General features: G+C 41.5%; 1 protein-coding gene across 4 annotated transcripts in view; it reads left to right on the top strand.

Annotated features, from left to right (window-relative positions):
* NRPC1 (nuclear RNA polymerase C1) overlaps positions 1 to 13368 on the top strand; it is an 88034-nt gene that overhangs the window by 64805 nt on the left and 9861 nt on the right. For all 4 annotated transcript variants that reach the window (XR_015693542.1, XM_087695706.1, XM_087695709.1 and 1 more), the window contains one exon: positions 7366 to 7459. Coding sequence is in view for 3 of the 4 variants with exons in the window: in XM_087695706.1 (XP_087551832.1) it covers positions 7366 to 7459 (94 nt within the window). In the remaining variant the exon portion in view is untranslated. The remainder of the gene's footprint in view (positions 1 to 7365; positions 7460 to 13368) is intronic.

Raw genomic sequence — 13368 nt, 5'->3', positions numbered from 1 at the left:
CTTGGCTCATCTTGCATATCTTGGCTTAGCAAGAAATAGTCCACTATTGCCACATCGTCATGTGAAGCTGAATACAAGGCAGCTTTCACTACCACAGTTGAATGCGTATGGATTAGACGATTGCTTGCTGATCTGGATGTATCTGTTACGGAGCCTACTCCTTTGTTCACTGACAGTTAGAGTGCCAGTGCAATGGCACGGAACCCAGTGTTTCATGCACGCATGAAACACATTGAGATACCTTATCACTTTGTCAGAGAGAGGCTACATGCAGGTGATATCAGCCTTGTCTATTGTCCTACCACCAGTAATGTGGCAGACATCTTCACCAAAGCTCTTCCTCGTGATTGATTTGAAGTATTTCGCCATGCTTTAAATCTGATCTCCTTTGGTGGTGGATTATCCTTGTACTCCTGATCACTCCTCACTCCAGGGGGGTTTGTTGGGTATTTCACTCACGTCTCACTTACACCTACGCTCACATCGGAGTGTTGGTGATCAGTAGGACATTGGGGCACTTTTTACTCTTGGTAGGAGAGGTTTTTTTCGGGTACTTACCATGTTCGGGTGTGAGTGCCCCCTACAACCCTAAGGCTTAAGGGTTGTACCTTGTACTTTCAGTTTTGCACTCTTTCAGTCTATCACATTGGGTGTCGTGCTTCACTCTCTACTGTCTACTGCTTTCTGTACTGAGCTTCGATCCTGTCGTCCTCTCTCACAGTGGCTTCTTGCTCAGTCACCCTCGGCCTTGATAGTGCTGCCTGCCTCAGTAGCTCGACCTGCTTCTTCCCACGTCAAACGGTCACCAGCCTGCCTAGGCCCTCGCCTGCTACACAATCCTTGTCTAGTCTTCAAACGCCCCATCAGCTCTGCTGCACTCTCCGCCCATCAATCACGCTACATGTGCTAGAGAACGGTGCCTGCTTGCAGTCGCTAAGCTCGTCTACAGCAGCGCTTGTATCAGTTGATACTCGCTTGAAACCTCTTGCTCGCTCGTCGACTGTGCCCTTGTGCTGTTCGTCACCTGTGCTGCTTCTGCCCTACGACGTCAATCGCTTTGCCTGCCAGCTCGCTTGTGACACCCGCCGCCAGTCAACCGGTCGAACATGTGCCTGACGGCTCTACGCCAGTAAACCGTAATGTTTATTGTATTTTTTTCAATTTTTAATTTTCTGCAATTCCTGGAAGCAGGGGTTCCCACGCCACAGACATAGAAGTCAACAAACGTGTCTGGGAAATTTTTTGGGGCTTTTATGTTTTCTGGGAACATTGGCATACGCATTGCAGTTACAGTCACTGACAGATTGTTTTGACAAAGCCGAGGCAAGAAATTTTGGGGATTTTACTGGTACAGTGTTGCTAAACACTGATTGCATGTTGGACTGCGTGCATAACAGACAGTTTTGACAGAGTGCACTTATGTACACTAATTACAGAAAGTTATTTTCTACAATTTCTGGAAATTTTCAGATTTCCAGTGTAGTCCTGCTTTGACATTGCTCTTTTGCATTTTTTGGTAATTGAAAATCATGGCAAATCAGGGAGGAGATGTTTTCACCTATGTATCCAAGGAGGACAGATTGGATGGAAATAACTATTCACTTTGGTCCTTCATGATGAAGAATGTACTTGTGGCAAAAATCTTTGGGATTATGTCAGTGGAGAAGAAGCTCAACCTGGAGTTGTGGCTCTAGCTACTTCTCCTCTAGGAGGACGTGCACCATAGGCACCTCAGCCTGCTCCACTTCAGTCACTTCTCCAAAGAACAATAGGTCAAAAAACATGGGATGCAGAGGCTTTGTCGCTGATTGCATTGGCAGTTCAGCGATCAATCATCCCTCATATTCGTTCAGTAGCTTGTTCACGAGAAGTTGGCTAACTTTGGAGCAGATGTTTGGTGGCAAGAATGAGACTCGCATCTCTTTTTTAAAGAAAGAGCTAGAGACATTGAAAATGAATGAAGGTGATTCTATTCAGGATCACTTGAACAAAATTCAGGACTTGCGAGAGCAACTCATGAATGTTGATGAGTACTATTCGGATGCACAGATGATATCTACCACTTTGAACTCATTACCTCATTTTCGTACTTGGCTCATAGTTGCCAAGTACGAAAAGTACAGTACGGTACGGTTCGATTAAATACGGTACTAAATGGTAGCTTAAGATTTTATAAGGTACGGTATGATATTAGTACGAAAAAAAATTAACTTCATTATTTTGAACTTCATTAAGTCTAAATAGCAATGCTATTGGAGTATATAAGATGAATACTTGAGGGTAACACACCAAAACCTCTATGGCATATGCCGCATGCGCAACATGCGCTACAACTTACAAGTACATACATAGGAGTGGATACATCATACATGAATGATCATACAAATAAGAGGCATGTATGCTTGAGAGAGAAAAGGTTGTGTGTGTGTGTGTGTGAGAGAGAGAGAGAGAGAGAGAGAGAGAGAGAGAGAGAGAGAGAGAGATGAAATGACATGAGATGCTTTATTAACGTCTACAGGAGGCCAAAACGACCTGTGAGACCAACAGTTACCAAACAAACTAGCAAAGGTTTTGATAAAAGATTTATGAATTTTGTTATGGTTTTGTTTGGCAATGCTAAGGCTAAAGTAGCTATTGATGTTATATTCACTAATTCGTGTACTCTCAGAAGGTACATTAGGCCAAGCTATCCTTTGGCCTAGTTTTATTAGCAATGTGTACTAATGCTTGGGGTTGAGTGGTGCAAAATGAGCTGTGAAAAAAAGTAAAATCAATAGGATTAAGCTACTTGATGATTCTCAAATGGTGCTGAATTTATTTATTGATGACGCTAACATATTGTGAAAAATGATGGGACATCAATTAGAAACGTTTGGAACTACTTGAATACCTTATGTATGGCCCTTGGCTCTACGATAAATCCTAACAAAACATGTATGAGGAGTCTAATCAAGCTTCCATCCCCTTTCTTGGTTGATCGATCAAGGCTACAAAATCACTGCCACCACCACCACCACAACAACAACAGTCAACAACCCAAACCACCACCAATAACAACAACCATGCCAAAAAAGAAGAAGAAAAAAAAGTGCTTGTTTTTTGGTACGAATTCGTACGGTACGATACTTTACGAACCATATAGTACGAACTAGCTCGTACTACGTACAAGTGCAACTATGACTTGGCTTTTCATACGGCCTTAAACCTCACCATGAGGATTGCTGTGCAGCCAATCACTTTTCTTCAATTAGTTAGTTTGCTTCTAGAGGACGAGCAAACATGGAGGAATAGTATTGTGGATGCTATAGCCTCTGAGTAGGCTTTTATGGCTAGACAGAAGGGCAAAGGCAGCCAAGTGAAGAATGCTCCGCATAGTTCTGGGACTTCTAGAATATCATAGGCAAACAAAAAACAAGGGGGCACGCAAGCCAAAAAGAGAAAATGCCATTATTGCAAGAAGCTAGGCCACTACATCACTGAGTGTAGAAAGCGCATTGCCAACGAGAAGAAAAAGGAGTCAGGAATGTTTGTTTCTGATGCTCCTTCCACTGCTACTGAGTTTGCGTCCTTTGTTGTGCAGACATGAACTATTGTTTTTACACATGCAGTTATGACACCTCTTGGGCAGATCGAGCATTCAACTCTACTGAGAATGCAAACACTTGGTTTTTTGATAGTGGTGCTTCTAGGCATATTACATCTCGCAGAGATTTATTTGCATCTGTTCATGTAGCTCCAGTTGGCAAGTCTATACAGTGTGCCAACAATGCATCATACCGTGTTAGAGGTATTGGGGAGGTTGCGCTCATAGCCATTGATGGCTCTATTCTCCGCCTACAGGATGCTTTATTTGTGCCAGGCATAAAGAAGAATTTGCTCTCTATCTCTTCTTTGGCACGTTGTGGATTGCAGGTCACATTTGATGATGACCGATGCATGGTGAGAGACAAAAAACACGACTTTGGTCTTGATAGGCACTTTATGTCATGGGTTATACGAGTTGGATGCTCTTTCGGTTGATCAGTCAACGTATTTGACATCCACTCTTACTCCTGCTATGATACAGACAGAGTTACGGCATGCTTGGATGGGGCATGCGAACTTTGGCAGCTTGATGCTCTTACAGCGTACGCAGATGTTGGATGGATTACCTCTACTGGAGAGACCTCCTGAGCACTTGTGCGAAGGATGTATTTTGGGGAAAATGCATCGTTTTTCGTTTCCCCGTGATGTTGCTTTTCGAGCAAGAGCCAGGTAGCAGTTAGTGCATTCACATGAATATGGGCCTATGCAGACAAAGTCACTGGGAGAATGTTACTATTTTGTGACTTTTATTGATGACTTTACTTGATTTTGCTAGGTCTACTCTTTCGTCAAAAAGTCAAAAGTGTATGATGCATTCTGGGTTTGTAAAATTAAGACTCTCCGTTCAGACCGAGGGGGGGAATACATCTCCTCTATGCTGAATTTCTTTTTGAAGCAGAAGGGCATTGTCCATCAGTACACTACTGTTTATACTCCACAGCACAATGGGGTTGCAGAGAGAAAGAATCGGTCACTCATGGAGATGGCCAGATGTATGCTGAAGGCAAAGAGCTTGCCTCACAGTTTCTAGATGGCAGCCGTCATGTGTGCTTGGCATGTTTTGAATAGATGCCCCACCAAAGCTTTGAAGAAAATTACACCTTTTGAGGCTTGGAACAACCGGAAACCTTCTGTTGGATACTTTCATACCTTTGGGTGTGTTGCATATGCATATATTCCAAAGGTACTCAAGAAAAAGTTGGATAACAAGGCTGTTAAATGCATTTTTATGGGATATAGCAGTGAGAGCAAAGGCTACAGACTCTATGATCCTGTTTCGAAAAAGGTGTTTGTCAGTAGGGATGTACTATTTGATGAAAAATCAGAATTGTCCCTGATTGGTTTAGACACATATCAGGCTGCCCGTGATGTATTTGAAGGGCTGCTACCCATTACATTTGGTGATTCAGCTGGAGTTTCAGCAAGTGAACTCAATGTTCAGCTAACTACTCCTTTGGAAAATGCAGAAAATCAGCCATTGGCTGATCTGAATATTCAGCAAGTGCTGAAACTGAAATTTAGCAAGAGCTTATGCACAGTCAGGAGGCAAGACAAATGCCTAGATGGTATATACAGCCTATGAAAGATAGTCATCTAGATGCACCCATGGTTGGTCGTACTAGAAGGCAAGCTCGTATGCATGATAGTGCACATACCATGGAGTTTGTTATAGCAGTAAGCACCCTTGATGAAGAAGAGCCTGAATGTTTTGAGGATGCACAACAGTGTGTGCAATGGATGGTAGCAATGAAAGTTGAATTGGATTCTATCACTAAGAATAAAACATGGGATTTCGTGTCTTTGCCATTTGGGAAGAAAGCCATTGGAACAAAATGGGTCTACAAGCTGAAACGGAATGAAGATGGATCCATTGACAAATACAAGGCAAGTCTTGTAGCTAAAGGCTTGCCCAGAAAAAAGGCATTGACTATAAGGAGACATTTGCTCCTACTTTCCATATAATGACCATCAAGTCTATGGTTGCTTTGGCTGCTCATTATGGATGGATTGTGCATCAGTTGGATATTAAAACTGCATTTTTACATGGGGAACTTCATGAGGAAGTATATGTGCAACAACCCATTGGTTTTGCAGTTGAGGGCTTGGAACACTTGGTCTGCAAGCTGAAGAAAGCTTTGTATGGTTTGAAACAAGCTCCTAGAGCTTGGTATGCAAAGATAGATGCTTTCTTGCTTAGCCAAAGGTTCATAAATAGCTCATCTGAGTCTATCCTTTACGTATGTAAAGAGGGTGGATCCATGCTGATCATTTGTCTTTATGTTGATGATCTCTTGCTTACAGGGACACATGCTGATCAGATCAAATGGCAGAGTGAAATTAAAAGATCCACTACTCATCACAACTTTACACTACCTAGATTAAGAGTTTAAGGCCATGAGCATTTGGATGCAAAGTTTGTAAATGAGACAACTATCTTAGGTTCCTTGAAGACTTGAGTGAGATGCATTGGTTGTCATGTGGGCATTAATATCACTTCAGAGCAGCAGCTAGCACTCTTGCTCATGGGCATTACTTCTTATTAGACCTTAATCTAGGTCACGTGTTGGCCAGGTTAGGCATCTCCTTAGGAATCTCATTTGGTAAGGTGGAGACGCAAGCCTGGCAAGTGCTAAAGTAGCCTGGGATATTATTATACAACCCAAATCTAAGGGTGATTTGCAGTTTATAGACCCAGATGGTTAGAGCAGAGCATTGCTAGTGAAGCTTATTGTGAGGGTCCTTGTTCTAGGTGAGGAGCCATTGAAGAAGTTATTTCTATGGAAACAAGAGATTATTGCTTTTGCTGATGGACCATGACAGCCCAATATTCATTGGATTTTAAAAAAATCTGAGCTACAAGTTTTGGGAGGTTTTGAGGTTGAATTGGCAGCTGCTATCAGTATCTACAAGACTTCACCAGATTGCTTCAACCACCATTGAAGTGAAGATGAGATGATGCCTACTCTTCAAACATCGGAGCCACAAGGTTTGGGAGAGGTTTTGAGGTCAAATTTGCAGCTGCTATCAGCATCTACAGGACTTCACCAAATTGCTCCAACCAGCATTGAACTGAAGATGAGATGATGTCTTCTCTTCAAAGAACTACTTAAGATAGAGACGCATGCCACACCATCAGATAGAGGCCGCACTTATGTTGGGGGAGGTTCTCTTCACAGATAGCTTCGACAATGGGGAGGTTTATTTTTCTTGCGCTATCAGCTCAGTAGACAGATGTATCAGAGCATTAAAGGAGCCAGAGACATGATGGAGAGCATCACCTAGTTGGCACCCCAAAGTGGAGGACTGATATGCACATCTCTCAGACGTGGATTGGGCTTTTTACGAGAGGAAACCTTCTTCTCACAATGGTGGTGACCAGTGAAGAGAGAGTGCTTGCATTTCCAGTACAGTAGAGTCTATGATTGCGACATGGAGCAGTCACTTGAGTCATGGCAGCTTATGCACTGAGGACAAAGAGGGGAGCCGTGCTTATCTCGTCTTTGTTTAGATCTTTGGTCAACACTTAATCAGGATTGCCAAATCGGATTTGTTGTAGTCCCTATGGACTCATGGGCACTGTCACAGATGGGAGCTGATAGCTAGTATAAAGCTTGATATATTTGGAAAATGCCAGTCTTTTGATCCTTACCTGATATTGCTTCAATATGTTGACTCTAGATTATGTCTAGTTTTGATTGATTGGATGTTTGAAATTGTGCCATTTTCATGCTTCTCTCATCCTTTTAAAAATCAATATATATTCGATTGGTTTTATTGCAGGAAATGGTAATAAGAATGGGCTTTTCACTATTTTGTTAAGAGATTACAGTTCACATGCGGCAGCATCATGTATGAATCGTCTTGCAAAACTTAGGTAAGATTGAAAGCTTTAGCTGATTTCCCTTTAGAAATCTTGTAGCTAGCAAGGAATTTTGCCTTTCAATAATATTTGATTTCCTGCTTCAGAAAGCTTGTAGCTAGCAAGAAGCAACTTAAGGCATTGCAACTTCACAATGTGAAATTTTTTTGTCTATCACTTATGTTATGGTTTCCAAACAAATGTGTTGCAGAATTTATACTTCAAAAAGGTCCCACATGCAGTTAAGTCTGGATGAACTTTTTAGATATGTGGAGAAAAGCTTGATTTAAAGTGAACTAGTCCTTGGTTACTGTCATGTTTTGTGCACACATGATACATGCCTAACATGCAGTGATTGCCCCTCCCTTGAAGACTTAGAGACTCCATGTGTCACGTTTCTAACATGTAGTGATTGCCTCTCTTTTGAAGATTTAGAAACTCCATGTCATCACATTTTTTCTGAAGCATTCGTTACGTGTGGCACTACAGGGAGAACATCGCCTGTTATACAGTAGCTTAATCTGAACACTTTGTATTCAGAGTGTCCACCAAATCAGATGGCACTTGGATGTAAAGAAAGCCCAATCAGATCATGTTTGCATAGCTTACATGACTTACTTTTGTGCTGCTCAGAGTATCTCATTGGTGGCTTGATGGAAAAGGATACATTTAGACAGCCTACTGTTTGTTATGATGAGGCAATTATGGCTGCCAGTCTGCATTGGCCAAGCCACGAAAAGCTATATTAACATCAATGAAGTGGAAAAATGATAGATTTGGGGCAATTGATTCTGTAGCAGATGAAACAGCAATACATGCAGCATTTACAATGACCTAGCTAAATGAAGTTTTATCAATGAAGTAGAAAGGTTCTTGTTGAAACAAGCTTATGGGTGAGTTCTTTCAGACATTTGCTAGTATCCAGGAAAAAGAGAAAAGCCACATTGTTTCCAGAAACGCAATATGTGAATGTCCTGAGTGATACTTCATATCCTGAATGCTGGTTATATACAAGCTTCTATCAAGGATGATATTTAGAGTGGCTCTAGTGCACTGAAATAAAGTGTACAGAGTGATTAGTACATCCATAATAAGATAAGACTCAGGAGAGCTTGTTACTATACTATGCATATAAGTAGATGGTTTGACTTGGGAGGAGTTGGTTCCAATTGTTGTATACCAGAGGACTCATATTTAGAGGTACAAAAAATTAGCAAAGTGTGCATATGTGGGAGGAATGAAGATATTGAAGCTGAGCTAGACCGAGCGTGTTGAACTTAGCGAGTTTGGAGAATTTGAGCATATCTGAAGAGGCCTAGACAAAGGGTTCGTTGGCATCTACAAGAGTTTGTATGGAGAGATCTTTTTTAGGTTAGGGCTTCGGATGTTCCTTTGTTGAGTCCATGACCACACTAGGGAGGAGAACTCAAATGAGTATGATTGGGACAATATTGCAAGTGACTCAGTATTGGTTCTGTCAAGTACCACCATCCCTTGTGAGTTTGCTATCCTCTCCGAGTGAAAAGGAGTAATACACCTCACTATGAGTGGCAATGACCAATAGTAAATCGTCTCCTCTAGAATAGGCCAATTCAAGCCTAAGAGGTGGCTGTTCATTCTCCAATCCTATGGTACCCTTGTCAAGAAAACATGTATGCTCTGATACCATGTCGAGAAAAACATGTATTTTGTGACTAAGGTATGCTCTGATACCATGTCAAGAAATGACCGAGCAACCAGAGAGAGAGTAGGGTTTGCAGGGAGAAACGCAGAGAGTGTACGGCAAACATTGAGAAGAGGAGCAGAGAAACTTGGATGAATGAAATGAAATAATGAAGTGAATCTGATATAAGGGTGCCGTAGCACGAAGGATGTGTAAAGATATTCTAGGGTTTACACTGAGGAAATATAGTATATACGACTAAGACTAAAACACAAAGACTCAGGCAAAGAAAAGCCAAACACAGAGAGAAGAAATTTTGAAGTGAATGAATGCTATAAATGAATGTAAGAGTGTAAAGAATGCCCAAGGACAGAGCAATGCATTGTCGGAGAGTGATGTCCACTAGAGACAGATCCCAAGTGCTGTGACCACCAGTTGGAGTGCGGGAAACACCAAATGTTGCTCACTAGAGTGTCAGGGAACTGAGGTGACAACAAGAGAGGTGTTAGCTGATGTAGACGGCTTGTTGAACAATGAAAACGCAGGTAGTGCAGCAATCGCGTGGTGGGAGAGATGGAAGCAGCTTGTTGCATGGCAACAGATGTTGGAAATGCAGGTTGATTAGGTGCTATGATGACACACCAGATGGAGACCTCCAAACAACAAGACGATGGCTGAAAATAGGCCGCCTAGGGTTGGATAGTGATGGCCTGCAATCGGTGATGGTTGGACAACAAATGGTAGGTGGTTGATGGCTGAAATCTATACGGTAGAGTGAGAGACCTACACAAAAGGATAAGGCTAAATGGTGGGTAGCCTGTCTATTTATAGATGATGAAGGGTGCCCCAAAAAATTAGGGTTTTGGGGGATCACCGAAACACTCTCGAATTATGTACCAAATTTGTGTTTTTCATTAATTAAGTGCGTTTTGGGGTTGTTTAAAAACGCTAGTCAGCTATAAAGCATGTTTTAGCTCAACAGGATGCCTTGGAGTAGGGAGACTGCCGAAGAAGCCTCTGAGTTTGCAAACGCAGGGATGACAAGGTTTTCCCTAGAGCAAGGAGACTGTCATCAAAGAGGAGCCTTTGAATCTGCAATGCAAGGATGATGACTGGTGATGCGTGGAGTAAGAAGATTGCCATCGAAGGATGAGGAGCCTTTGGCTATGCAAATGTAGGCGTGAAGAATGGTGTCAACTGTTGATTTTTTTCCATCCTTTATGATTCGATCAGCTAGCATGTGTGGGAGATTTTTGCAGGTTTTTTTCGAATTCTATAGTTGGGGAGTGACGTTGGAGAAGACGAAAGAGCCAGAAACTGAAAGCACAAATGTAGCATCCTTTGATGATGGAAGCGCCAGCTGTGATGTGATGCCAGTGGAAGAGGATGAGCTAGACTGCCTAAATGCAAACAATAGCGGTCTTTGGGGCTGCGAGGAGGTCGCCTACTGTAGAGGAACCACTAGGAAGTCAAAATGCAACCAAGGCTTGGAGATGATGTCGCTAGCCACATGATGTGATGTTTGATGGTGGAGGAGCCGCTAGGGTGCAAAACGCAAATACTAGCAGAGTCTGATATTGTTGCCAACACCGGTGTCGGAGGGGTTTTTGTCGAAAGGTCGAATCCATCGGGAATCAGAAGTAGAAGGAAGTAGAGATAGGAGATGGAAGAGAAGATAGAGAATACCCAAGTGGTAAACACTACAAAAACAAATCACAATGAATTGAATCAATATGTATTGAAAGAACCTGGAATCTTCGCACTACTTAGAAGCAATCTCCAGGCATTAGATCTCTTGGAGCTTCTTTGTAGAACAAAACGTGCATAAAATTTACAGCTCCTTCTCTGCTGCTCGGAATCCAAATTTGATAGCTCCGTTGGCTCCGAAAGGGGAGTAAAACCCCAGGACACCTGATCATGGATCTCCCAGATCACTTCTTCTTTTTTCAATTCAATCTGCAGTTTTCAGCCTGTTTACGCGATCGCGACGCACGTGATTTTGTCAATCTGTCTTTTTTATTAAAAATCTCCTAACTGGCTGAAAAAGCAACTTGCTTTTTGCTTGCCATCCTAATCTAGAAGCTTTTCTCACTTTTTCGGATTTTTACAATAAATAATATCAAATATTGGCTAAAATTATCCAAAAATCTAGTATTTTTGGATAATCCATGCAACTCACACTAATACTAATGACTTAGATCACATTGACTCTCTTGATTAATAAGAAGTCGGATGATGATGCATTCCATACTTTTTCACACTGTGTCCTCATAACATCACGACACCGGTGGGTGATGACACCTGGAAGAGGTGGAGCTGATGCCAGGTGGCAGATGCTAACGCCAAGAGGTGGAGTGCTGTCGCCAAGGTGTGGATGGTTGCCAGCTGGGGAGGAGAAGTGAGTAGTACCACCATAAACGCAGCCCCAGGAAGTTGGAGACTTGTGTCTGGCAACAGGGATGGAGACGGTGGAAGGAGAGGAGAGAGAGATGAAGATCTCAGGAAGTGAGTAAAAGAAGTGGGTGTGGCTGGTCAAGAATGAATGGGAGGTGCCTTATATATGGGCATGAACAGTCTCGAGTCTTGCCCATTGAAGAGCTTTTTGGGGGTGGAAACTGAAACCAAAAATGGGAATGAAGAAGAGAAACTATATGGAATGATTATTCCCACAAGCTAAAGGACTTGTGCCAATTTATGAGGGTACTTGAAGTTAGGTAAAATACTCTATAGCTATAAATTCAATTAATGGAGCCATTGCAAAAAGAAAAATATTAGCATTTGATGGTGAAATAAGCTCTTTCAAGAGCAAGTTCAAACCATCCACTAGAGGCTATAGCAATCTAAATAGTTCCTCCACAATAGGCTACTTTTGATATTGCATTGAAACCATGACCTTACATTTGGCTAGTAATAAAAGCTACTCATGGTAGAAGTGTATGATGATTTTGAGATTTTGACCAAAATGCCAAAAAGATAAAAGTTCTACCTCATAAACCGAAATAAATTTCAAAAGCTACTTGAGCGTTCTAAAAACTTGCATTGTCTTTGCTGGCACAAGGTATGCTTTTGATTCTACATTTGAAGTGTATTATTTTAAGTCCCAACATTAAGTATAGGCCTTAAGTTATATGCACAATTTTTTTCCCTGGACGTAGCATCTGATGTAGATCCAAGATTTATTAGTTTGATTAGTTCCGTACTAGTATCAAATAGTACTAATCGAATTCCATTGGACATGACAACGATGGTTTGTTGGGTTGAACCTGTAGTTATGTTGTGTAGGATGCTTTGCTCCTGTAGAGAAGCTTAAAGCAAGATATTCTTAGTAATCAAAAGTCCATGGACATTTATGCCAAATCCCCAAGAGGTGTGCACCAACTTTTTGCTGATGATGAGTGTGAATCTCTCGTAAATTCTATGCTCATGCTAGAATGGGTGTGGCTGAAATGCAAGATTTGTGTGCTGAAATACAAGAACCTTGTCCCCTACTTGCTCTTGGATTCATGCTGCAAGATTTGTATTTGTATCCATCTTCTAATTTTCACTGACTTTGTTGTAGTTCCAGTGGGGCATCCATACGTTGAATCATAAAGCCACCGATCATACAACACCTCAATCTTGTGGAAAACTTCTGAGATTGGTGATTATTTGGGTTCAGGCATTGTTGATTATATGTCTAATGTTGCATTGGTATTGCCATGAAACATGATGGTGAGCAAGTATATGGACCACAGATTTTTAAATAATGTCTAAAACGAAAATCCTCCATTTGATAAAACATTGAAAAGAAAGCTTTGAATGCCAAGTTCTTGTCAGTGTACTTATGTTTTTCTACAAGAACGACCCTTTTCTCAATAGCCCTTGAGAAAGGAAGCCTTGAAATGTCAAGTTAATGTATCACGCTGCTACACCATTCACGCATATATTTTTACTTGCTAGTCTAAAGCTGCTTCCATCAATAATTGGTAGATCAGTCTTTGAAATTTTGTATTTGTAACCTCGAAACCTCAAAACTATTTGTCAATTGGGCTGAAGTAATTTGTGGTTATCCAGGATTCATCAAGCTAGGAGTGGCCCATTTAGAACTGCTATTGCTTCAGTGGTTTAAAAAGTCGTCGTAAGATTTAAGCTGACATCTATAATCAATTTGACTGGACTTTTCATCATTCCCTTTTTTTTTTGGTGGGGACTTTCGAACTGAAAGAAGGTTGAGGCATTTTCTGTCAGCTGTATGAGATTTTGTAGAGTCAATAAGTCTTTC

Source organism: Lygodium microphyllum, chromosome 16 (assembly GCF_053477565.2).
Source record: "Lygodium microphyllum isolate KBCC chromosome 16, Lygodium_microphyllum_v1.1.10, whole genome shotgun sequence".
In the NCBI taxonomy this organism is placed as follows: Eukaryota; Viridiplantae; Streptophyta; class Polypodiopsida; order Schizaeales; family Lygodiaceae; genus Lygodium; species Lygodium microphyllum.
The sequence above is the reverse complement of the archived record's forward strand: the minus strand, read 5'-3'. Positions and strand labels throughout refer to the sequence as shown.